The sequence below is a fragment of the Tamandua tetradactyla genome, chromosome 1 (assembly GCF_023851605.1).
Source record: "Tamandua tetradactyla isolate mTamTet1 chromosome 1, mTamTet1.pri, whole genome shotgun sequence".
Classification (NCBI taxonomy): Eukaryota; Metazoa; Chordata; class Mammalia; order Pilosa; family Myrmecophagidae; genus Tamandua; species Tamandua tetradactyla.
Genome location: NC_135327.1, coordinates 172,039,310 through 172,064,324, shown reverse-complemented (window position 1 = coordinate 172,064,324; position 25,015 = coordinate 172,039,310). Strand labels below are relative to the sequence as shown.

Sequence of the window (25,015 nt, the reverse complement as noted above, 5' to 3'; positions counted from 1 at the left end):
TGAGATAAATCTTTTCTTGCTGATTTGGAACAATTCTAAGCTATATTATTAAGAAGAAATGAATGAATGAATTTATCTTGTAAAAATAAAGCCCACAAAAGTGTAGAGCAGCATGTATGGGATGCTCCTGTATATGTGAAAAGGGTAGGGGCAGCAAAATATTTGCAGAAATGTGTTGTTTTATTTTTAGAAGGAAGAATAAATGTATGAAGGTAGTTCCTTGGGGAGAGGTCTGAGGGCCTGCGCATGCTCCATGGGAAGAAGACTTTGTCTCCTATTGACAGAATCTTGATTGCATTTTTTGTGTACATGGCCCTTTTTCAGTTAAACAGCTAGTTAATAAAAAGCTCTTTATAAATTAAATATACTAACCTTGTCTTCATTCATATGTTACAGGTTTTTTTCCTTATTTGTTATTCACCTTGTAAGTTTCTTTGTGTTGGTTTTGACATATATAAAGTTTTCATTTTTACATAATCTAATCTACTAGCCTTTAGGGTGTATTTTTTTTTCTATTGCTTTAGCTTCAGAAAATTCAAAATAAGATAAATTATGCAGATATATTTTCTTCTATTGGTTATTTTTGTTTTGTTTTACATTTAATCCATGTTTTCCTTGAAACAGTGGGCTCACTTAGTTCATTTTTGAGAAAATGTCTGTCAGATACCAAAATCTAAGTAAGCATAGTTTACCTGTCAGTTTTTCCTCCTAGTAGAAAGGGTGTTCACAGAAAAGTGGCGAGTTCAGTTCGCAATTCAACAGTCACACTTGTGCTTAATATCATCGCATAATATTAGAAAGGTGGGTACTTAAGGATGAGACTTAATAAAATTATGAATTTTTAGTGCTTCATCTAGGACAGTATTTTTAGTGAGACTGGTAAATTGTTATTGTGAGTGTGTGTGTGTGATGGTGAGAGACACAGTGCTTATCTGTTACTACGATGTGGTGCCACTGCCCTGATCCTTGCTCGGCACCAGCAGTTTTATGCCTACAGTGCAATATCAACACAGCAAAAAATGACAAATTACATCTTACTGTTATTGTAAAATAGTTTTCATCTTGTGAATGCCCCAAAAGGGACTTGGGGACCCCTGGGCCCACAGACTGCATTCTGAGAGCCTATGCATTCGAATTTCTCCAACAATTTAATAACAGTGCTATGATTTCCTTTTCTTGACCTAATTTTAACAGAAGTGCCTACTAAGTGAATAAGAATCCTGAGGTAAAATTTACTTATTTATCCATTTTCTAATTTTAGACAACAATTCTACGACCTCAGACCCTGATGCTGAACTCACTGCCAGGACCAATGGGAAAGGGAGCCCCAGTGAGTTGCTGCCTGGCCCTAGCCAGGTCATAAACAGGGCAGGAGCTGGGGACTCCAGTCGCTCAACTCTTCAGAGGTACTCTAATCTGACCATGTGATCACCAACATTTACCTTCAAATCAACCTAGAGCCCAATTTCGGTGATTTAATCACCTTAGAAATAGAACTGGCAGTAGTCGAGTTCCACATTTTAATCCCAGGCCTTCTACTTTCTCTTTATATAAATGCCACCTCCTGAATTTTCTCACAGCATTCTTTATCGACTAATGTAAAAATATATTAATAGGAGAGTATTCATTTTCACTCAGTTCCATTGTTCTCGGCCTTCCTACATGCAAATTTGCTATTAGGATTTTGTTTTAAACTACTATCTTTTGACTAAAAGAGTATGATTTTTCTTTTCTCCTTTCTGTCCGCCACAGTTTATAATTAACCAGTCTAGAATCAGAAAAACAGATCCAGAGCCACACATTGTGCTCTGATATTGAATAGGTGCAAAGGAGAGTGAAAGCGGCCAGCTGCTTCTGCCCTTGGTGTTGATTGTAAGACCACACAACTGATCCTTCTTATTCCATAGATTATGATGCGGTACTTTCTCACAAATATTAACTATTGATTATAAGACAATGCGGATTTTCAACACATACTAGAAAAAGAATTGCTGTTATCAGTACCATGACAATTATTTTTATGGCTTCTTTTGTCAAAGAACTAATATTACGTTCAAGAAGAGATAAGGCAACAGAACTTTCACTGAGGATACGGTTCCATATCAAGTGGATTTTCCTCTCTTTTGGTTCAACAACATGTGCACACTATACAGCATATTACTTACAGTGTCTATCAGATTCAAATGCAGAATTTGATTTGCTGTGATGAGCAAACTATATATTAATCTGTAGTTTGGCATATATCTTAACATTTGTCTAAGAAAGTAATCATCTTCTCTTTCCAACTTCTTTACTTGGCCTTTTGTTCATGACACCTAGGCTTCTTATTTCTTTGATTCATATTTTCACCACATTTTGCATAAAATATTAACATGGTGACCAATTTTAGTGATTTGATGATCTTACAAACAAAACTGGCAGTTGTGAAACTCCACATTTAAATCGCACCTCTACATTAAATGCCACCAAATCTATAAGCTCCCCAAGTCTTAATATTTTAAACTATAAAATACAAGTTAATTAGTACAAATAACTATTGAAAACATTAAGGTTCAGTGTCCATATCACACACATCACTGTATAAGTATATGAAATATATTCAACTTTACTATTTTATGTTAAATATAATATACATATAAACACCTTTCATTTTTCCTGACCTATCAATCTTATTCTTTCCCCCTTTGCTTGCTCTGCTTTCTTACACTTCTCAAGATCCTATTGGAATAACTGTTCCCCTCTTTCTTTCTCTGGATGCTGCCTTTGTTGCTGGAGGCAGCACGTGCCCTTATAGTTTCTATCTTCTCAACCAAGTAATGACCTAACATGCCTTCTCTGAAGGTAAGTGTGGACACTTTGAGGTCCAGTGTCATCAAACAGAATCTACAGGATCCTCCATTCAGAGGCAGAACTGAAACACTATCTCCATTTTTCCTTTTCTCTTCATTCATCTCACTATTCTGAAGAAACATTTGACCTTTAAGCCTCCAACCCCTGTCTAGTTTCTACTGACCTACTTCTTCATTTGCAGCGTCATCAGTGGTGTTGGGGAGCTGGATCTAGACAAAGGGCTAGTGAAGAAAGCAGAGCCTAACACCAAAGACAAACCTTATCCTGACTGCCCCTTCCTGCTGCTAGATGTACGAGATAGAGATTCTTACCAGCAGTGCCACATTGTTGGAGGTAAGAGAGAGAGGGCTTTATAATGTCTCGCTCCCAAGAACAGATCCTGTTCTTGAGTCTAGGTGAACTTGAAACACATCCCCTGGTTAACAGTTAAGGACTGTATGTTGGCTGGATACATCATGGCTCTACCGTCAAGCTCTGAGAGAGGCCCAAGATGTTCTCGGATGGCTCAGGGGCCCAGTGCTAAAACTTGGAAGAGTGAAGTGAAGCTTAATATTTTGTTCATAATGTCCTCTTTCTTGTCTTCACAAAAATATTTAAGTTTGTGGCTTGTCAGTATTGAAAATATATTTCTTTAGCTCTTAGATCTTAAACCAGCTGGGAATTGGAGCCAAGTTATATTCAGGGGAACTACAGACTTCCTAAGTTTTTTCTTCTCTTTGCAGCTTACAGTTACCCAATTGCAACTCTGTCTAGAACAATGAACCCTTATTCAAATGATATTCTGGAATATGTATCCTTCGCTGCATTTGAAAGAATTGGATGGTATAAGGATTGTAAGAATCAAGCTTATTATGCATTATGTTCCTGGTAGGAAAACTCTGTGAAGGACCTTTGAAATTAATCAGCTGAACATATTGTAGAATTTGCTGAGAATCTTGACTCTATTAAGGCAGATGCTTCCAGAGCATACTGCATTAGGCAGAAAACATTAGGTGAAAGGTTATGATCCATTGAGAGTTAGTCCTAAAACTTTTTTGTTTCCAGAGCTTTTCTAAGTAAAACTTAAGAAGTAAACCATTTTCCCTCTGTTAAAATTTTTTTTCTTCTTGAAATCTTAATTTTTTCTGCTTGTAAGAATCACACAAGTAGAAAATAATTTAAGTACTGAAAAATATAAAGAAAGTCAAAATCTCCTATAATCTCACAATTGAACAACAACTCCTATTACATTTTTGGCATATTTTATTCCCAACTATCTTCCATATGTTTTGTTAAACCAAGTTGAGGTCATTCTTTAAATAAATGATATTTAGTGTCTGGCTTTTTTACACTTCATATTACAGTATATTTCCCCATGCTAAAACACACTCTTTATTAACTCCATTTTTAACACTGTATCATATCTTGTTTTCAGATTTACTATAATTTACTAAACGATTCCTCTATATTAGATTTTAGGTGCTTTCCATTTTTTTATTATTATAAATAAAGCTACAGTGGGCACATTGAACACAGAAGTATTTGTCTTCTCATTTGTAAAGTGGGGATTGTAATATTTACTTTCTAGAGTTGTAAGAATGAAAGTGCTAAATGGTGTAAAGCATCTACCTTGTGCTATCTTGGACCATAGTAATACATGTTTAAAAAAGAAGAGAATACCAGCTTGAGTGGTTTCCATGACAAGATAAAAATCCAGTAACTGCTGTTGTAATGTGTGGAGTGGGGTCATTTTCCATTCCCCTGAACTCAGAAAGGTGAACCTTCACAGCACCCTGTTCCTTGGGGGTGTCTCATAGTCTATGAGCTTTAGCGCAATGCTACCAAACCTTAACTAATCTGACTCTTAGAAAAATGCCCATGGCAAGATCATCATTCTGTATGACGATGACGAAAGACTGGCCAGCCAGGCCGCCACCACCATGTGTGAGCGGGGATTTGAGAACCTCTTCATGCTCTCTGGAGGTGAGCAGGCTTTTATTCTTTTTAGAACTGAAAAGACAGATATTTGGACACACAGGTCTTTAGTCCCACACCCATCATCTTTTTCCTTTTGGTGCTCAGAATTTAGTCTTCTAGAAAGAGAGAAAGCCGTGCTAACTGAAAGGAGTCAGGAGTTAGTTAAACTTCCATTAGCTCCATCAGCACATGTTTTTAATTCCTGAAATAATGATGTTGCTTTAGGACTCTATAAAAAGAGCCTTAATGTTGAAGGCTTGGGCAAAGGGATTTTTGTAGAAAAGCTGGCATTTTCTGGTGTAATTTGTTTAATGGTGAAGCAGTTAAAGATTTTAGGTCCTTATAATTCTGGCTTCGATTTGGTGACTGTAGATTGGAAGTAGTACAGGCTTCCTTCTGGGTTTTGGCTCAGCCCCACCATGTTAATGCTGCTTTTTCTGATGATCTTGTATACCTAGGTCTAAAAGTCTTAGCTCAGAAATTCCCAGAAGGATTGATCACCGGTTCCCTGCCAGCATCTTGCCAGCAGGCTTTTCCTCCTGGTTCTGCTCGGAAGCGATCCAGCCCTAGAATGCCATCCTCACCAGCTGAGAATAAATGGAGATTTACCCCAGAAGATTTAAAAAAGATAGAATACTACCTGGAAGAGGATCAGGGTCCTGCAGAAAACCCTAGTAAGAGACTTTGACCCTTAGAGATGTTTTCTATGGAGCTTGAGATTTTAAGCTTTGACCATCACTGCATCATATGAGAACCCTGATCTCTTATAATATATTCAGATTCTTAAAATATTTGAATGAGTGTGTGTGGTGCAAGTGCTGTGGGGGTGGAGGTGATGCCAAATAGTGGCAAAAACTAGGTGTTGAACACAGCATAGAAAGAGAAGAGAATTTATCAGTCAAATTATGAGTTTTATCTCAGGCATAGTTGAGGAATGACGCATAAGGCATTCATTCGGATTCCTTCTTGAAGGGTTTCTGTGCCCTTCTTCTGCATCTAGGTGCATTTAAACCACTTCAGAGAGCCCTCATGGTTTGTCTTCCCCCTTAGATTTGACCTACTACTTTCTCTTCCCTATCCTCTAATCTGCCATCACCCTGCACCCTCTCTATCAAAGAAGAAATGAAGGACAGGCTGGTTTGGTTGAGGATAAGGAAGAAGAAAAAAAGCTCTCTCAGTTTCCTTCTTCTACCCCATCCCCTTCCCTGCCCTGCAGTTGAACTCAAGGATGAGGTCGTCATTAGCCTAAAGGAGAAACTGAATGGGGCTTCATTAGCTGAAGAGTGGTTGTAGTGTAAGACTTCATTAACTTAAAAGTGTACTCAGCAGTTGCTCCTGGTATCATTCTTGCCACTCTGCTTCCTGCTTTCTTGCTTTCTTCAGGCCGACTGAACCAAGCTAACTCCTCTGGAAGAGACTCCAAGGGTGGAAGAGACTCCAAGGTTCCCGGTGCCTGTGGCGGGCAGAATGTACCCACTGGGGGTCCCGCCAGCCACCCGAACCCCCGCTCACACAGCAGTGGCCACCTGCAAAGCAAACCCTGGAAGTAAAGACTTTTTGTCTGTGTTAGTCAAATAAATATTTTCTCTCCTTTCGAAACCCCTGAGCAGCTCCCAAGTTGATCATTTTTGGAAACTGCTGCAGAGGACAGACCACAACATGTATGCTAGGCCCTCTTCCTTCTTCCTGTCTCCAGCCCCTCTCTCCACATCCAACTTGAGAAGGATTTTGAGAAATAACCATGGAAAACAGAACTGTGGCAGGCTCTACTATCCTCCCTATTGTTTACAGAATATTTGAGTCTTTGAAACTGAATGGGGGGAAAGGTCTAATATTTTTTAGGCTTTTATTATTTTTTTTAATACAGTCCACCTTGTTTGTTCTCTGTGCTATGTTGTTTTGTAAATACTTCAGTCACATCTGCCAGTGTGTTCTTTCACTATTTTCATTCACTATTCTTGGTTTTATGAAGGATTCTCCAAGCAAGCTTTCAAGATGACTGCCTTAGAAGCTGTCCTCAAGGGTATCAACATTTTTTTTTTTAGGTTTCAGCCTGCCGGCAGGCCCCAAACCAACCACAAGCCCCCTTTCTGTGGCACTCTCTTCCCAGCACACACCACAGCCTCTGTTGTGCGCTTGGAGGGCAGCGCCTGAGAGCATTGCTTAACTTTAAGATGTAGTAGAGTAACTCTCATGCTGACTGAACCCTCCATCTCCCTCGACATTTGTTTGGAGCCAGCAGAGGTGATGGTGTGTGCTCAGCTGTCTTAACACAGGGAACATGGGGCTGGGACAGGAAAGCCCTGTCCACTGTCCCAACGGCTGTGCTGAGGGCCGTTTGAAGCCCACCGGAGCCGTCCCTCCTCTGCAGCTGGTTTATCGGCTGTAAATTTCCATTGCTCAACTCCGGTTCACCCATGTTCTATGGACAGAAATTATGGCCACTTGAAAACATCAGCTTTGGTTGGGCAACTGCAGACACACAAGATGCTGAGGACCACACAGTTCTTTGTTGGAGCTGACAATCCCTTAAACCGTTGCTTTAAAATACAGTATTAGTCTAATTGAGTAATTAGTGCAATTTCCTGCCTACTTTTCATTCTCATGACCGAGCTGTGATTAGGAGGTTGTGATTATAGATTCTGGTTTTGGCCGGAATTTTGAATCAGCATTAATTGAATTGCTAGATGACTGACATTCATTCCATTTAATTGAGGGAACAAAAGACCTCAGGTAAGGATGAGAAACTCTGAAATTGTAAGGAGAAGGAAAAGGGTCTTGTTAATTTTTATGGTCTGTGATCTGTAGCTGCCGATAAGGGACTAAGGAATAAATTGTGTTCTTTGTCATGGCAACCAGCTCGTGAAAAGCCAACTGAAAATTGCCTGTCCTTAGGTGGTTACCGCTGCTGGGTAAGATTTGCCTTAACGGTACTATTTTCTTGCCACCAAAAAGAAAAAAAAGCACCACAGTATTTCTAGCATGAGGAGCTGTATTTATAAGAGAAATAAAGGTAATAAATATCTCATAGAGACATATGGAAAATTAACTTTCAGATTTAGTCTAGATCTGTTTCAGCATATGTTTATTCTTCTCCTCTACTTGATTTCCAAAGTGCAACATTTTCCAATGCTTTAGAAATCAAACAAACCAGGGACATTGTTCAGATGTCAAGCCATGCCCAATTTTCCACAAGATTCAAGAATCTTGTATAAAATTCAGCCAATGTACACACAGCTTTAATGAGGAGCCTGTCATGTTTCCCCATAAATTTATTGCCTGAGAACTTAGTTCAGCCTTTTGCTAATGCCAAAATGCTCTGGCTTTTTATTTTTCTTTAAAGCATAGATTCAAAAATGCATGTTTTTCCACACTCAACTTTCCTCTAGCATGGACAAGATTTTCAGCCATTTTGGACACATTAACCTTTTTAAGAAAAATTATTTTTCCCTGTAACAAAATCCCAGTTTTGCCATTTTAAACTTGACTATTGAAGAGTTTAGATTTCCCCACCAGATTCTATTCAGAAAGTAAACGGTAGTCCCCTTAATTCCTATTCTCCATGTTCCATCACCAAACAATACGAGTGTTAGAGACTCCTTTATATACGTGGAAAGTCCGTTTAGCCCATCTTCACTAGCATTGCTGTGTATGTACCTGAGAGATTCAGCAGGTTGAATATATTTGTGTGTTTTTCCATATGCTTTCCCCTGTTGGTAAGGATTTTAAATAGCCACTTCTCAAAAGACTTGTTCTGGTTCTGCACTTTGTATGTTAAATGTTACAGTCAGACATTCTTTATATGCCTGAGGTACTGCTTTTAATGTTCCACTTTCCTAGATTCTTCAGTAGATTAATTGGCATTGTTATTTAAATGATCAATGGTTCTTTGTGCAATTTTGAATGTTGAAGATTAAACTCATAGTCATCAATTTGTTGTTCGCTATGAATATACTGAACCCTACCAACCTTTTCCTCTCTGTTGAGGTGATTTGGGGAAGCCACATGAGATGGTGTGATTTGAAAGAGTATCTCTTTTGCTGCCTCTCCCAGAAAGGGATATGTTCTTGGTATAAATGAATCAGGAAGTAATTCTAGTTAAGGAAAGGGACCTTAGCTTCCTAATCAGAAGACCGTTTCTTTTTGTGCTCCGGCAGGTACTGACTGCCACCTCACACAAATTGCACTGTGGGTTTCCTGTCAGTGTTTCAGGGATTGACAGGCTGTCTTTGCCTGGGAACTCGCAGTCCCCCATCCCCCGGATCGAAGGTGCTTTATCCATGTACATCTACAGCTCCATCTGAGCAACAGTGAGGCCAAGGTTTAATGTTAAATGCTTTGAAGGGGTATTCATTTAAGAAAGGAGGGAAGGGAGGGAGGGGGGAAAAGAAAGGTAAAAAGGGAGGGAAAGAGAGAAGGAAAAGGGAGTAAGAAGCTACATTATTCATTAAAAAAAAAAACATCCTGGGCTGTAATGATAGCAAGTTTAACCTGTTGAAAGGTATAGAATGATTCAAATGCCTAATAGTAATTTTGTTTTTTACCTTTAGTAGACGATCCAAGCCAACATAATCTTATCAGACTTGGTATAAATTAGAATTAAAAGAGAACAAATAATGTTCATTATTTGTTCAGGGCTTTTATCCATGGTACTATTTAGATTATACAAAAATTCTTCAAAGTTTAGACAACTCATCAGGAAAACAGAACAAAACAAAAAAACCTTCTTTTCTCTAATCCCCTTGTGGAAAATAAATGAGATCAGAGTCCTGGACTAGAAAGAAGTATGTAGGTAATTTCTCTTGTGTTGATTTTGGTTTCTGTCATGTTATATATTGGTAATAGATTCTGTCTTTTATGTTCCCTGACTTTTGGGGGAAGAAAATTAATTTTTTCCACCTAGACTTAAATCCATGACCACCTTCTCTACTATACCTGCTTTCTCTACTCTGAAATAGACATTAAAAACCTTTATTTCTCCAGTTCCAAAATATTCTCCGTGTCTTTAGTATGTCTACTTTTTTCACAATTCTTTCAAAGATGTAACTCCCATTATACTTTTTTTCAAGAAACATTAAAACATTTAGATGATAAGCCATCAGTTTAATTACATCAGCATATTGAGTGCTTATATAAAGTCAGTGAATTTTTTAATAAATTTATTTTTCATATAAAAGCAGTCAGTAAGACATACATACTGTGCTTCCAGAGTATTCAGGATACATTTGAGTAGTAATACTTTTCCAAAATTGTAGTAATTATTTGAAATTATTATTACAGAGGTCAGTTACAGCTTAAAATATATCAGGGTGGAAATTTGTCAACTTCAAATTCTGACAGAACAGGACAAGGTGTGTAATTTTGTGTTTACAAAGCTGTATTTGTCACCCTGAGATCCCCTTATGGTCACTCGCTGATGCCCATCCTCTTTGCTCGGAAATGCAGAAGCAAATTCTCTTCACCTGTGGGTTGTCCTATGGCACTTGGTAAAACATTTGGCAAATATAGATCACTTATTAAATGCTACTGGCTTATGGATGGACTACATTTTTAAAAGGATGTAAATATGTCTTCTGTTTACAATTATTTTGACTATAAGCTCCCAGAGGGTGTGAATTACCAACTATATTGCAGTGGCCCTTAATAAATGCCTGCAAATAAATTAATCGACACTGTGAAATTGAAGTCCAAATGTAGTTAATGCTCATTGTGGTGACCACTTATACTTAGTGCACCTGGAGAAGAAAAGCTTGTCATCTTTTATCCCCTGGTACATTCTGCTTTTGTAGGAGAAGCATTTATAATCCTGAGCTTTTTAGATCACGCTCCACAGGAGGTGCCTGGGGAGCTGTTAGGGACATTACTACTAGTCTGGCCTCTGCAGTCCCTCGGGCCAATTTTCACAGTCCCTTCTGGCTGGAAATTGCCTTCAGAATCCATCAAATACAGGTTACACACCATCCCCATTGGAGAGCGGGTTATTTTTCTCTTTTGTTTCAAGTCTTTGAAGCTCTCCAGATAATAATCATAGAGAACATTCACACGGCATGGTTACCAGCAGGGTTTCTAGATTCTTTATTACATGCTTTGACCAATCTGATTCTCATGACAGTCCTACATTTTCAGAAACTGATGTTCAGGTGGAAATTAAGTGCCGTGCCTTGAGTCACCGAACCAGGAGGCTGAGTAGCCAGGATCCAGCCCAAGGGTCGTGGCTTCATGGCATGTTCTTTTAGTCACTCTGCTCTGTGCTCCCCACTCTGGGCCAGGCACAGGCACGTTCTCCCTTGACAGTGCCTCCACTTCATTAACAAAAATGTAACTGTCCCTTGTTAGCTTCACTTCCCTCCTCTTCACCTGGAATTCCAGTCTCAGCTTTCCTTTCTGCCTGCCTAAAAGGCAGTGTAGACTCAGTGATTGAAACACTTGTTCCTGGGAATGCGCATCTCCACATTTCCTTTGTCAGTGCTGCAGTATCCTATCTTGAGGATGAGGTGTCCAGGATTTCTGAGAGGTTTTTGGTTTGTTAATGAACCCCTAATCAGGTATAACTTCAGGAATGAGAGTTACAAACATAATTAAATTGTAGGAAAAAAGGCTGTTTTCTTGATAGATTGCACTATTAATTCACTAACCACATTGATGTTTGCATCTGATCTTTTATTTCCTTTGTGGTGAAGTTTCAGATTTATTCTGAAGCATAAATTGTATGAATTGGTCAATGGCCACAGGCCTGTGTCTCACAGGTGGGGACAGAGGCCAACCTCTGTGCTGGCATGTTAGCAGAGTTCGGATTCCATGGCAGTCTTTGAAAAATTTGCTCAACACCGTTGCTCTGGCCAAGCAGAAGACTTTTAATTTTCTTCTTTTCCCTTGGCAAGAAACATTTGGCAGTCTCAGTCTCTAGGGTTGTTAGATGATGCTCACAGTTTGACTTGCCAAATCAATGCAGATCCCAAAGGCTTTGGGGAGAATTCATTACCCTTTGACAGTTTTTCAGATGTGAAGGGGCTCTGTGCTTTTCTCCGAGTTCTTCCTTGATCTGGCCAGTTAGAATGTTCTGGTCGGTCATATCCATTTCCTCGAAGTAGCATCTAGGTCTCTCTGTGTCACAGAATATTTCTGTGGTCCTTAGAGCAAGAGGCCCCATGCACCTTCAAATTCAGCTAGTCCCACTGCCCTGGCAGAACGATTGCTGGGATAATGAATAGCCCAGCACTGTCTGAGGTAGCAGTGAGGTCATGTCTGGATTGTTTTCAGTAACATTTCAATCTTAACTTCAGGCTAAAGACAAAAAGTTAGACAAGCATATCTGAATGTTAATTCAAAAACCACCGGAAAGATTCTCATGGACCACATTGAGAATCATATGCAACGAACGGTCTAAGAAAAAAATAAAATAAGTTCATTAAAAAATAAAGGTTTTTGAACGGCCCTGGGGAACAGGCATAACATAATCAGTTCCAGGGATTGCTATGGAAATAACGTGAACAGAAAGCGCTCTTGGGATTTTTCACCTGAGCTACCGCAGAGTGCTTAGGGAGTGGCCCGTAACTGGGGGACACAAGCAAGCCCCTCCTGTGGAGTAAAACCGCTGCTTCCAGCTCTATCTGGAGGGCTGTGGGGTTTGTTGGTTTGTTTGTTTGAAGATTAAAGCAAACTGTATTTTTCTGTGGGGAGATGGTGAAATATGATGCCAGGATAGAAGAAATGAGTTTGGACAAATTATACAAAGGAATCTGGGCAAAAATTAAGCCAGTCATTTAGATGTTTGATGTTGATATTATATAACTACACATAGGTTATCTGGGGTGTTTGAAATACCTTTATTTTTTTTCTTCTGTTTATCAAAGCAATATATGCTCATTACAAGAAATTCAGAAAATTATAAAGAAGAAAAAACTACCACCACTGCTACACAGGGTAACCACAATTATAATTTGGAGATATAGTTTTATATTCTTTCCAGCATATGTGTGTATATGTTTGAAACAAGGAAGGGGATTCATGCACAACATACAAAAGCTTCCTTTTTTTTTTTTTTTTAACATGGGCAGGCACCAGGGATCGAATCCGGGTCCTCTGGCATGGCAGGAAAGCATTCTTGCCTGCTGAGCCACCGTGGCCTGCCCTTCCTTTTTTGTTTTAAACAACTAATATTGAGATAAAAGTCACCCATTTTAAGTGCACAGTGACTTTTAGTCAATTTGTGGAGTTGTACACCATCACCACAAAACAATTTCCATCACATAGCCAGATTTTTTCACTTAGTATATTGTGAACATTTTTCCATGTCAATACAGACCTTAATGGTTTCATGATATTCCATTGTGTGAATGTGTCATAATTTATTTCAACCACTTCAATACTGATATTTATTTAGATGGGTTTTTTTATCCATCTAAATAATTTTATCCATATGTATTTTATCGATATGTATTTTTTAACTTGACCAAATATTTCTATAAAATAAGTCATTCCAAGTGAATTTTCTGTGTCAGAGAGGCAGTACATTTAAAATTTTTATGTATATTGCCAAATTGCCTACCAGAAAGGTGGTGCAAATTTGTATTAGCAGCAGTATACGCCAGTGCTTATTTCTTCACCCCCTTGATAATACTATCTTTGATCTTTTCATTATTTACCAATCTTATGGGAGAAAAATGATATATTTTTCTTTAATATACAAGAAATCACTTGGAGGATCAGTACTTTTCCATCTGTTTATTGTTTTTTGTGTGTTTCCTCTTTTGGAAATTGCCAGTTCTCCTTTTGAAATATTAGTCATTCTTTAACCCCTTTTATTTATAAGAGCACTTCCCCCGCTCAAAGTTATCAATACCTTTTCATATATGTTTCAATATTTCCTAAACTATATTTTGTCTTTTAGCTGTATTCATCTATATATTTAAAAAAAAAATTGTCGCATAGATTTGTCAAATTAAATAGCTAAAAACAAAATATAAAGCCCATCTCACACTTGAAAATACTGGCAGCAACAGAAAATATTAACAAATTTCATGTCTCCATTTAACAAGTCTTCATTAAGCACCTACTATTTGCCAAGTACTTGGCCAAGCAGTGGGGATTAAGCAGTGAGCAATGCAGCACAATTCCTGCCCTCCTGCAATTTGTATTCTCATGCTTCATTCTTTCTCTTTTCAGCTTTCTTAAGATTTACTTGCTCAGAGCCTTACTCTCTAAACTTCACCTCTGATTCAAAAAACTTGCCTGGGTATTTTCAGCAAGCCTACAGTATACAGATTATACAATTTATGAATTCATTTTAAAAAATAGAGGACATTCAACAAATATTTATTGGGCATCTATATGTCAAATACTGTTGATGGTTTTGGAGATTGAATGCAAAACAAAGTTTATTTTAAATTAAGCAATTCTACAATAAAGGTCTAGGCAATCCTGGTTTGTAAAATGATATGTTGCCTTACTAATTTAGTATCTTTCTCTTGTCAGCCTTTATTAATCAAAAGATAAAATGATCAGCTCCCTTCTTGCCCAAACTGAGCAGTAAAGATGGCTTCAGCTTATCTAAATTTCTTGTTACATGGGCTGAAGGAAAATGTTTGCAAAAGATAGCTTGAAGGGAGTTGTTCTAATTTGCTAGCTGCCAGAATGCAATATACAGAAATGGAATGGCTTCTAAAAAGTGGAATTTAGTAAGTTGCTAGTTTACAGTTCTAAGGCTATTATCCCAATTAAAGCAAGTCTATAGAAATGTCCAATCAAAGGCATCCATGGAAAGATACCTTGGTTCAAGAAGGCCACTGAAGTTGAAGGTCTATCTCTCAAGTGAGAAGGCATATGGCGGACAGGGTCAGAGTTTCTCTCTCATATGGAAAGGCATGTGGCAAACACGGCGTCATCTGCTAGCTTTCTCTCCTGGCTTCCTTTCATGAAGCTCCCTGGGAGGCGTTTTCCTTATTCATTTCCAAAGGTTGCTGGCTGGTGGACTCTGTTTCTTGTGGTTATGTTGTTCTGCTCTCTCAAAATCTCTTCATTCTCCAAAATGTTTCCGGATTTTTGCAGGATTCCAGTAAACTAATCAAGACCCACCCAAATGTCTCCACCTAATCCAGTTTTAACAACCACTCTTGATTGAGTCACATCTCCAAGGAGATGATCTAATTATAGTTTCAAACATACTGTAGTGAATAGGGATTAGAAGAAACGCCTGCCTTTACAAAATGGGATTTGGATTAAAACATGGCTTTTCTAGGGTACATACATCCTTTCAATCCGGCACAGGAGTATCATCAAATCTTTAGATCATCTTTCTGTAGTTACAGACTAAAACACTATTTGCTCTCATAAATGTATTATATATGTATGAGTTTATGAATATCATAAGTATAGTAAATCTCATTTTTTTTTAATGTTTGGTAGCAAAAACAATGTTAAAATAAAATAAAATTCCAAGATGAAATTCCCTACTGTCTCTTAAAAAAAAGGCATTTGACCTTAAGGCTATTTTATGTTGTAGAGATAAGAGTCTTAATAGTGAGTGGAGCTGGATGCATTATGTTCCCTGACTTGGCTAATTACAGGGAAAGGCGGCCTCCTCACCCTTAATGTACTTGTTTGGGGAACTACCAACCTCCACCACCCACTTCCCCAGTGACTACTGTCCCCGGTTCATATCTTAAGAGATTTGCAAGAAACAAAATGTAGATTTTTGCTTTGAAAAAAGCTATCACAGCCATCAGAATCACCAAGCCAAAAGCGGGAAGACAAATACTGGGAGCTGTGGAGGATGTCAGAGCCTTACACATGAGGCATTTTGTGACAGGTAAGGAGTGGTGGTGAGTGAAAAGTGAACTATTTCTATCCCCAAAGGCAACGTGTCAGTGATATGCTACAATCAATAGGATGTCCTGGGATTGGTGTTTGTTCTCCATCTTCAGCAAGTTATTTAACCCAATTGTTTCCCTCCAACTTAATTCAGGAGTGGGAGACCATATTTTGCTCTGTAGAAATTTGCTTTACTTGGCTGAAACATCTATTTTGAATAGCAGTGGCCACTAAGCTTATTAGATTTCATACTCTAGGTTATTGCTTTCATAGATGAATGAATGCAACTAGCTAGACTATTGTATGAGCTGAATTCCTTGCCGCCATGGGCTGCCTGGCATTTGGTTAGCAGCTGTGGCTGCTGCTTACTACTAAGGTATGAGCAAATCACTCCACTGACGAGCTGTGCTCAGGGTGGTCTCATTAAAACAGATGCCACTTGGATACAACTTCACAGGACCTTGGAATGCAGGGAACTTTAGGGGTCATCTAGTCCAACCACCCACACATTTCCAGTGAAGCCTGCGAGAACTAAATCACCTCTGCCACAGCTTGAAAAGGCAGGCACACCACACGCATTCTCACATGCAAGCCCCAAGATTCTGCTTGGTGTACACTCAAACTTTATTTGGTTTCCCAGCCAGGGCCAGAGAGGAGGAAGAGGAGGGTACTGATGGGCCAGCTCAGTAGGGGTTCTTGTGAGCATGTTCCATGATGGTCAGCAGTGCCAGCCATGTCTCCTGGGCCGTGGGAACGATCTGGGCGGCCGGCAGGAGGAAGCCATAGCGTCCGGTGTCCCGGAGCTCGAAGGTAAAGGAGTACTTGATGCCCTGGTTGTAGGTCCAGTCAACGGTACTTCCACTTGCTTGGTCTGGGGCAGGGACAAAAACAGGGAAGATCAAGAGTCTATCTCTTTGGAAACATTTACGTGGGCCGAGTTAATGTTCAAAAGCAATGAATCCTTGTGTAGTGCTGAGCAAGCAGTGAGGGTCTACAGGGTCTGCCTTTAGACTACACGGCTACCTCCCAGGAAACTTCCCCGGAAGTGTCTAAGCCCAAGGAACCCAAAGAGGCTGACCAGCAATGGTTCTCCTATTCATTAGGAGATGGGAGAAAGTTTCTGCAAATGCTAAAACCCCACTAAAAACTACCTCCATCCACAAGTAAAGCCTCTAAATAAATTAGAGTTGCACCCATGATAAAAACCATGATTGTTCCTCCATGGCCCTGGTTTGCAGAAGAAAGTGCAAAGCCCCCTATTGTTCTATAGGAGGAAACTTTTCCCCAGATTGCAGTTAACCAGGGGTAATGAAAGGTATTGAAAGAGTAGTATATATATATATATATATATATATATTAACATGGGCAGGCACCAGGAATCGAACCTGGGTCCTTTGGCATGGCAGGCAAGCATTCTTGCCTGCTGAGCCACCGTGGCCTGCCCTATATTTTTTTAAACTGAGCTTCCTGGGGATCTACAAACCCTACAGGATTATACAGCTCATACATGCTTGAAGGCTGGATATCACCCCTAAACAAGGGGAAAGAGTTCTCAAAATTCACATATTTGTTTAAATTAAAGTACCAAAGTCAGAGTCCATGCCAGAAAAGTCAATGCCTACCCCTCCCAACAGCTGTGAGGCTTCACCCAGTGCCAGTCTCATCTCCCATGTTCCCAGATCTGGGCACCCAAGGCTACTTTATTCCAGAAGGACTACTCCCTTGGGCAAGAAAAGCCAGCTGAGTTTCCTCCCAGGGCCACCAGGAGAGACCATGCAGCCACTTACAAATTGTGTCAATGATGCTACCATACTTGTACTTGGTCCCATACAGAGAAGCCAGGGCAGTCACAGCATTCTTGGCCAGCTGATCCTGGAGAAAATGCCAAGCAAGACCACTTATCATGACCAGTAACACCAGGCTCCCAGATTGGAGCAGGGCCTGGGGAGCCTGGGTACTGGCAGAGTGATCCAGCAGCATGCAACAGGCAGAAGCCTAGCCTTAGAAGGGAGTATGGGGCCTGCCTGGCTTCCCAGCTCAGCAGCTCCCCAATCTTCTGACCCCGCAGGCACTTTCTTGCCCTTCAGTCACACTGGCTGCTGTCCTGTGGCTCCAGTGTGACACTGCTTCAAAGTCTACCCTCCCCCCCAACCTTGCTCTGTGATGTGGCGGCAGTGACTCAACCACATTGTGCCTCACTTTCCCAAATTAAAAATGAGGCTAGTCTGCCTTGCCAGTCTCCCAGATCATCAGGACTCCAACGGAGAATGGGGATGCTAAGCACTCTGTCAGCACGCGTGCCTTAAAAGGCCTACCAGGTGAGAACCCGGCCTGCCCAAAGCTTTCTTAGGGGTGGGTGGGAAAGCAGTGGGGTCAGCACATACCAGCTCTGCATGATCAGCCGCTGGTTCTGTTTTATAGCCATAGGGATAGAGGAGGAGCTGGGAGTAGCTATGGATGGAGACGAAGGCCTTGATGTTCCCTTGGGCCTGCACAAAGTCCACAATTGATTTGACTTCCACTTCTGAATTGGGAAACTGGCCATGATAAGTCTCTGTGCAGGGGTTTTTGCTGGCTCCGGGTACTGTCAGAGGAAAAAGGGAGTAGTTGGCATTCTTTACACTGCAGCTGTGCAGCTTCCACAGCTTTCTGGTCTTTGCATGGAGTTAGGGAGTAGATGGGAGGTGGGAGGACTTTTCGCCTTTCCCCCTATTAAGGAAAGGCCAGAGGCCTTTTAAAACCTGAGGCCCTTCAACCTCCCCAGCCAGGCTGGGGCAGAGCTGAGGGACATGCCCAGGGAGGTAAGATAAGCTCCTCAATTGAGGCCGGTTCTCGTAGTCAGAGCGGCCAAGGATCAAGAGTTGAGGCCAAGTTAGAAAACCCCTAGCTAGCTCAGACCTTAGTCCCATTTTAAAGGAACTTCCTTTTTACAGATAAATGACCATCAATCTCAGAGTACAATCTCAATGCCCGAGACATTCCCCCACTCTCCACTGCTTGCTGGGGCCAGGAAGAGGGTGAAGGTGACAGGACAAAGGAGGGTAAGAAGCCATTAGGGGTTGTCCCATCCTTTCCTCCCCAATCACACTGGGCCTTACACCCAAAGCCAGCATCCCAGTTCCTGTTGGGGTCCACCCCAACACAGTTAGAGCCTGGCGTGAGGGATCGAGTCTTGCGCCACAAGCGATTCTGTGGAAGGAAACACAATGAGCCATCCCATGGCATTTGTTGACCCCAATGCCAGCCTGGGGTTCAGAGCCTATAAAGCAGTGTGGGCTAGGAGGGGCCAGGAGGCACCCTGGAGGGGGCCACAGTCAACACAAAAAGATGCTTTAATTCCAGAGCTGGAGTATGGGCACAGCATGGAGTCAGAAACCGCTTTCAACTAATTGTCAAGAAGAGAATTCACAAAGGGACTCTCAGGTTAAGGACAGTGGAAAAGATATAGGATGGCCTTTGGCCTGTGGGTTCAAGTGGTGGAAAGTGAAGACATGAGGTGCACCCCTGCTTCCATATTTGGTTGATTTGGTTGATAGGTTGATAGGATGATAGGATTTATTTATTTCCGAAAATAAAAGGAAAACCAGGACAGTAAAGTCTGGGACAGTGGTTCTCAACTGGGAACAACTTTGCCCCCACATAGGGGACATTTCACAATGTCTGAAGACATTTTTTGATTGTCACAGCTGGGGTGGGGTTGCTATTGGCATCTAGTGAGGTCAGGATGCTGCTAAATATCCTACAATGCACAAAGCAACCCCACTTCCCTCACAACAAAGAATTATCCGGCCCAAAATATCGATAGTGCCAAGGTTGAGATACATTGGTCTAAGGAGACAGGTCTGCTTGTCCCTCCCTCAACTTCTGGGAGTTGAGATTAGAGGTGGATAGCTTGTGGGGCTCAGAAGTAGAAGCCCACCCTGCTTTCCCCACAACAGGAGCAGAACTTTACCTTGCTGTGTGTGAAGGCAAAACCATCAGGGTTGGTGACAATCTCCAGAAAGATGTCCATGTCATTAAGAATGGCAGTGATGGCTGCATTCTGAACAAAGTCCTGTGTGATCTGGTGGGGAGATTTTAGAGGCAGAGGGTCAGAATGGGCTAGGCCAGGCATCTGACAAACTAGGCCTTCCTCTGTGGTCACTGCCTCTGGAAGCGAAGGAGAGGCCAGGGCTTCTGTGACACCAATGCCCCACCAAGTGAGACCCTCCTCACGTCCCCAGGCTTACCTTCTTTGCAAACCAGACCCCGCTGGCCTGGGTGACCCATTCCCGGGAATGAATGCCCGTGTCGATCCAGATGGCTGGACGGTTGTTTCCCCCAGTGCTGAACTGGAGAAGAGTCAGGACAATGATCCAGGGACACCTGACCACAGAGGTCTCACCTCACCTCCCTGACAGGGAACCAACCTGGGGGCAGGGGCCACCTGCTCTCTGTGCATCTCAGGTAGGGACCGTAGTTTGTGGGGCCATCCCTGAAATGGGGTGTGGGGACTGCAAGCTGGGCAGGGCTCCTGCAGAGCTTGGTCTCCTGCCCTCAGTCCAAGCTTGGGCAAATATGACTCAACCAGATAGACTTCCAGGCTGAGCGCCTGCCCCACTGACCATACATAGTTCTCTGTTAGGAGGTCACAAACAGAACATTCTCTCTGAACTACCCAGACTCCACAATACTTTCCATAATATGATGCTTAATGGCAACACTTGGATCCCCTAAGAGTTTATATCATGTGTAAAGAGATGTGAGAGAGAGTGTGTGTGTGTACAGTGTATGTGTATGTGTGAGCATGCATGCACTTAGACCAGCATGGAAAATCCTGACCCCCCCAGATGTCTGCTTGGGGGAGTCCAGACAATGGTGTTCTCCTGTGGTCCTGGACTGACACCCATCTGTGGGCCAATTCTTGCATATATGCCCCTGTCTGCCCACACACAGGCTCCTATTACCTTCAGTACGTAAATGGGGCGGCCTTCATAGCTATTGCCTATTTGGAGTTTGCTGACAAGTTGTGGGTTTTCAGCCACCAGCATGTCCATGAAGTCATAGATCTGAGAAGGGAGAGGAAGAAGGAAAGTCCTCATGGCTCCCAGGCACCCAGACCCTCTCTAATGGCTCCATCCCCGCAGCCTCACCCACTCAGCCCACTGGACACAGGGAGGTACCACCACCAGCCAGGCCAGCCCAGCTCAAGCCCACGCTCTGCCAGCCATGATGAAAAGTGTGATGCTTGTGGGGAGTGGCCGCCAGGGGTGGCCTCACCTCCTCCAGGGTGTGGTAGACGGCATAGTTAAAGGAGTCAGTGGAGCGGGCATGGGCCTGGAAGGCGAACATCTGTTCCTCCTCCTCATCCAGCAGTGACTGCACATCCTCAATCATAATCGTGTAACTGATGTCATGGGCCTCCAGGAAGATTTTCACAGCCTGGAGGCTGGGGAAGGGCACTCGGATGTCGATGGGGGAGCCAGGCCGGGCAGGGCCCTGCCAGAAGTCCAGCTGAGGAGAACGAGGGCACGCAGCGTTTCAGCCGGCTGGAGGCAGCACCCAGAAAGCCAGCTGGGGGAGGGCCTCCTGGGTGGTGGGGTCAGCACCAGAACTTCCCACATAATTGGGGATGGGCATGGTTGTTGTGAGCAGAGAAAGAAGGGCAAACTCTGGGGACAGAATAGAGTCCGGTGCGCTCAGGGCAATGTCCCAGGAAGGAGAGCTGAGGGGCTTTGACATAGCGAGGGAGAGAGAAGTACTGGGAGGGGTGCTGGGGGCTTCTATCATTTCTTAACAGGGTGGGTCCCATGTCTCCTTTCTGGGAAGCCGGGGAGAGAGAGAGCCCAGGCACCAGGCGGGCCAAGGAAGTGTGGGGGTCTGTGGTGCACCGGGCTGGGCTGGGCGGGCCCCTGAGTTCCTGAGGGAGGCTCCCCTTCCTCTGACCTGCAGATGCTCCAGTTCCTCCAGCTCCGTCACCTTCTGTACCTGGACCTCATCAGATGCAGAGATTCGGAGCACCTGGTGCCTGGTCAGAGCAGGAGGGGAAACTGAGCCCCGGGACAGCCCCAGGCCGGGCCACACCCACCTCCAAAGTCAGGGAAGGGCAGCGGCAGCCTAGAGACCAGGCCTCAGCTTGGCAGGCTGGGAATCTGGCAGGGACCCCAGGCTGGGCCTCGGCCCTCTAGGCTGCACCGGGGGAAGCACAAGGGGCCCTAGAGTGGAGACCTGAGCTCCCGCACCCCTTCTGTTCCCTTGCTTGGAACCCTTAGGACGCTGCTGTAACTATCCCAGTTGAGACGCTTCCTCTCTCCAAAGCTAGGCCTCCTCCCTCCACTTCTCATGAAAATTCCTCCTCGACTTTGAGATTTCTCCAGGACTCGGGAGACTGTCCTTGGGAGATCAGACCCTTCTCAGCGCGGCACCCCCCCCCCCCCCCACAGCAGCCTGCCCCACAGGGTGGCAAAGCTGCTTCTCTCTGTGTCTGTCTGTCTGCCTCCTCCAGACTCTGGCTGGGGTCCAAGACTTCCCCATCTCCTATCTGAGCACCCCCTACCCCACAAAGTCCTCTTTGCCAAAGACGGCCACCAGCAGAGCACTCAAAATCAGCAGCCCCCGCATGCTGCAGCCGGTTGGGAAGGTCAGACTGAGACTGAGAGAAGCTCCTGGAACCTTTTAAACCCTCCAAGACTGAGATCTCCTGGCTGTGCCCTAGCTTTGTTCTCCCACTTGCACCTGTGCCCTCTCCCACGGGAAAGGGAGAGGTAGGGCTTCTCAGCTCTGATACCCTCTCACCCTCCCTGATAAGGTTGCGGGGAACAGAACAGCTGGAGAGATAAGCTGGGTCACCACGCCAGGCCATGAGGGGCCAGCCTGGGCAAGATGGTCAGCTGGGACCCTGACTACCCACAGCCCTTGACACCCACAGCCATCTGTTGGCCCAGCTTTGTGGAAGGAGTCAGGACTGCGAAGCAGCCAACCAGCTGGGGCCTCGTGTGGGGCACCCCCTTCTCCCATGTCCCTGAGCTCCAGCTCTTTAGTTCCCATGACAGAGCAACATGAGGCCCTCCCCCCAGCTGAGCTCCTGCACCTGCCTGCTCCTCACCCTGCTGGGTTTTCCCCAGTGCTGCCCCTACCCGGTGCACGATCGATCCTTCTCTGGGACATGGGCCACTGAAAGGGACCTCGCAGCCCCACACCTTCCTGGCCTTGGAGTCAGGCCAGAGCAGTGGCAGTTGGGGGAGGAGCCCAGCATCTCCCACCACTCCCACGGCCATCGGCCAGTTGTTTATGCTGTCAGTTTCCGGGATCAGGGGTGTCCTTGATGGAAATTGTAACCAGATTTCATCAGAACGGAGAGGACAGTGGTGGGAACCAGGTCCAGACCCCTGCTGGGCTGCACAGTGCAGAGGAGAAACTGGAACTCACAAAGGGGAATTCATTCCCACTCAGGATGCTGACCTCATTTCAGAGACATCTAACACAAATCCCTTCCTAATCCACAGGGGTCCCCAGGGGCTTCCCGGCACCATCTGGGGGCCCTGCTCTGTGTCAGAGTCTCAGGCATGGGCACTTAGGACAGGCAAGGGAGCCCCTTCTGGTTTATATCTGTTCCCCCTTCCCCCCTACCACCACCACCCAACTACCTGGTCAACCCTCCCATGCCATGGCTGACCAACCCTAGTACACTTGCCAACAACTCTCTCCTGAGTCCAACTACAAGAAAATGATAAAAGCCCTCAAACAACATTGTACCTGCAAGAAGTTCCCTCCTCTTCTGAAGCAGGTTTGTGTGCCCTGGCAAGGCCCAGGACAAGGCTGGCTTCCCTCTCTTAAGTTTTCTTTGGCAGTGCCCTCTCTCACTTGTGTGCCCTTTCTCTGGACGCGTGTCCCTTTGTCATTCATTTAACCAACAGTCATTCTTCTGGGCCAGGAGCTGTGCACCACACTGGGATAAAGTCCAGGATGGAACTCTTGGGGAGCTCATGGTCTGGCGGGAAAGATGGCAGTAACCATTCACGGCCTCTGAGAAGCTATCACCACTGCCTCTGAGAAGCTGTCGCCAAGAGATTTATTGGGAGAAACACCTGTGAAGAATAAAGGGGATGGAGCAGGAGAAGCCAGAAGAGGCTTCAAACCACAACGCAGGCCTAACAGCTATAAAGGGAGAAGGGGAAAGCAGGAGGATTGAGTGGGAAGAGCCCAGCCTACTTCTGGGTCCGAAAATCTGGACTGGGCTGATGCAGACTCTTTGAGCCAAAACTGCAAGTTGGAGGCATCTTGGAGCCCAAGGAATGGCCAGTCTAGGGCCCCCACTGTGCTCAGACACTGGCTGGGACCAGCCCGTGGGGAGTGTAGTCCTGTCTGAAGCTTGGTGGTAGAGCCATGGGGACAGCTATGCCCCCCACTGCAGCAAACCTGAGCAGCACACTATGCATCACAAGGTGTAAAAAAATGCCACCATGGACCCAGCACTGTGGGCACATAAGGGTGGATCCAGGGTAGACTTTACCTAGAAAGTGACTTTGGCCTGGGTTTAAAGACAGGACGTTGCCAGGCAGGGAAGGAAAGGGGTGTTTAGCACACCATGTAGTGCTTGAACACAAACCCATGTTGATTTCTCCTTCTTTGTGGCCTGGAGTGTTATCTCTGTCTCCCCAGTGACAGTATAAATTCGCTCGGGTCAGGACCCATCTTACATAGTTCTCGTCTTCTCCCTGAAGTCTGAGTGCCCTGAACTGTCCCTGAGCTCTTCTAATCCGCTCCCTACCAGGAAAGATTTGGCACAGGTTAACTTTCTTCAGTTTGCATAATGAAAACTGTATTTTTTCCCCTCTATTTCTAAATATAAAACTGCCCTACCCTTTCGAATATCTTTTGCTTGCACTACACATGTTAGAGGTGTTGACTAGTTCTTGGGCCTTCTGTAAATTCCTTCAAGGAAAAACAAGTGCATCAGAAAGCAGGAGGGAGGCAGGGCAGGAGTTGTGGGAAAGGAGCGTACCCTCACCAAGACAGCCTCCTTCTGTCCTGGCCAGCCGTATAAGATGTGGAGAGTCTGCAATTGATTTTTCTTGCAAGGTTAGAGAAGGTGAATTCAACACTGCAAGCCGAAATTAGGGGCAGCACTGGCACGAAGGCGGAAAGCAAGAGGAATTTGGGTCTCAGGTGGAGGCTGAGCCTTATCTCCTGGACCCCTCAGGAAGGTGAAAATTACTTCTTTGTAAACAGCCAGAATGTAACCCTGGGCAGGGCTGCAGTTCTGCTTTCCCGCCCCACATAATTTTTTTCACGCTGGTCCCAAGCAAGGGCAAGGATGGGGGCCAATCAGCTAAAGGTTGGGGGAACAGCACAACCAAGATTTGCATCACAGAAAAGAAACCACCAGGCTGGGATCAAGATTCAAGGACCTGCAAGCACC

At 43.8% G+C, this 25,015-nt stretch overlaps 2 protein-coding genes and 1 long non-coding RNA gene across 11 annotated transcripts in view; 2 read left to right on the top strand and 1 right to left on the bottom strand.

Annotated features, from left to right (window-relative positions):
* Positions 1-9,168, top strand: part of CEP41 (centrosomal protein 41) — a 46,444-nt gene extending 37,276 nt beyond the window's left edge. For 3 of the 8 annotated variants that reach the window (XM_077133645.1, XM_077133418.1, XM_077133675.1), the window contains 6 exons: positions 1,262-1,406; positions 3,032-3,183; positions 3,573-3,640; positions 4,698-4,812; positions 5,265-5,480; positions 6,190-9,167. In XM_077133645.1, coding sequence (XP_076989760.1) covers positions 1,262-1,406; positions 3,032-3,183; positions 3,573-3,640; positions 4,698-4,812; positions 5,265-5,480; positions 6,190-6,356 — 863 coding nt within the window. In that variant the 3' untranslated portion in view covers positions 6,357-9,167. Of the gene's footprint in view, positions 1-1,261; positions 1,407-3,031; positions 3,184-3,572; positions 3,641-4,697; positions 4,813-5,264; positions 5,481-6,189 lie in introns of all 8 variants that reach the window. The other 5 variants (XM_077133508.1, XM_077133551.1, XM_077133633.1 and 2 more) reach the window with 3 other exon arrangements.
* Positions 9,169-16,221: 7,053 nt separating this feature from the next.
* CPA1 (carboxypeptidase A1) lies at positions 16,222-22,292 on the bottom strand. The gene is made up of 10 exons (XM_077133250.1): positions 22,151-22,292; positions 21,541-21,622; positions 20,875-21,108; positions 20,562-20,663; positions 19,845-19,946; positions 19,568-19,678; positions 18,714-18,804; positions 18,000-18,199; positions 17,403-17,487; positions 16,222-16,486 (listed from the first exon to the last, which is right to left on the bottom strand). The coding sequence occupies exons 1-10, from the start codon at positions 22,213-22,215 to the stop codon at positions 16,299-16,301; spliced, it is 1,260 nt and encodes a 419-aa protein (XP_076989365.1). The 5' UTR covers positions 22,216-22,292; the 3' UTR covers positions 16,222-16,298.
* Positions 17,786-24,730, top strand: LOC143659925 (uncharacterized). 2 transcript variants are annotated; one of them, XR_013163816.1, is made up of 4 exons: positions 17,786-17,933; positions 18,549-18,656; positions 18,958-20,061; positions 23,528-24,730. It is a non-coding gene; the product is annotated as an uncharacterized LOC143659925 (long non-coding RNA). The 2 variants fall into 2 exon arrangements; XR_013163815.1 differs by lacking the exon at positions 18,958-20,061 and having other exon boundaries at positions 17,801-17,933; positions 23,528-24,726.
* The last annotated feature ends 285 nt before the right edge of the window (positions 24,731-25,015 follow it).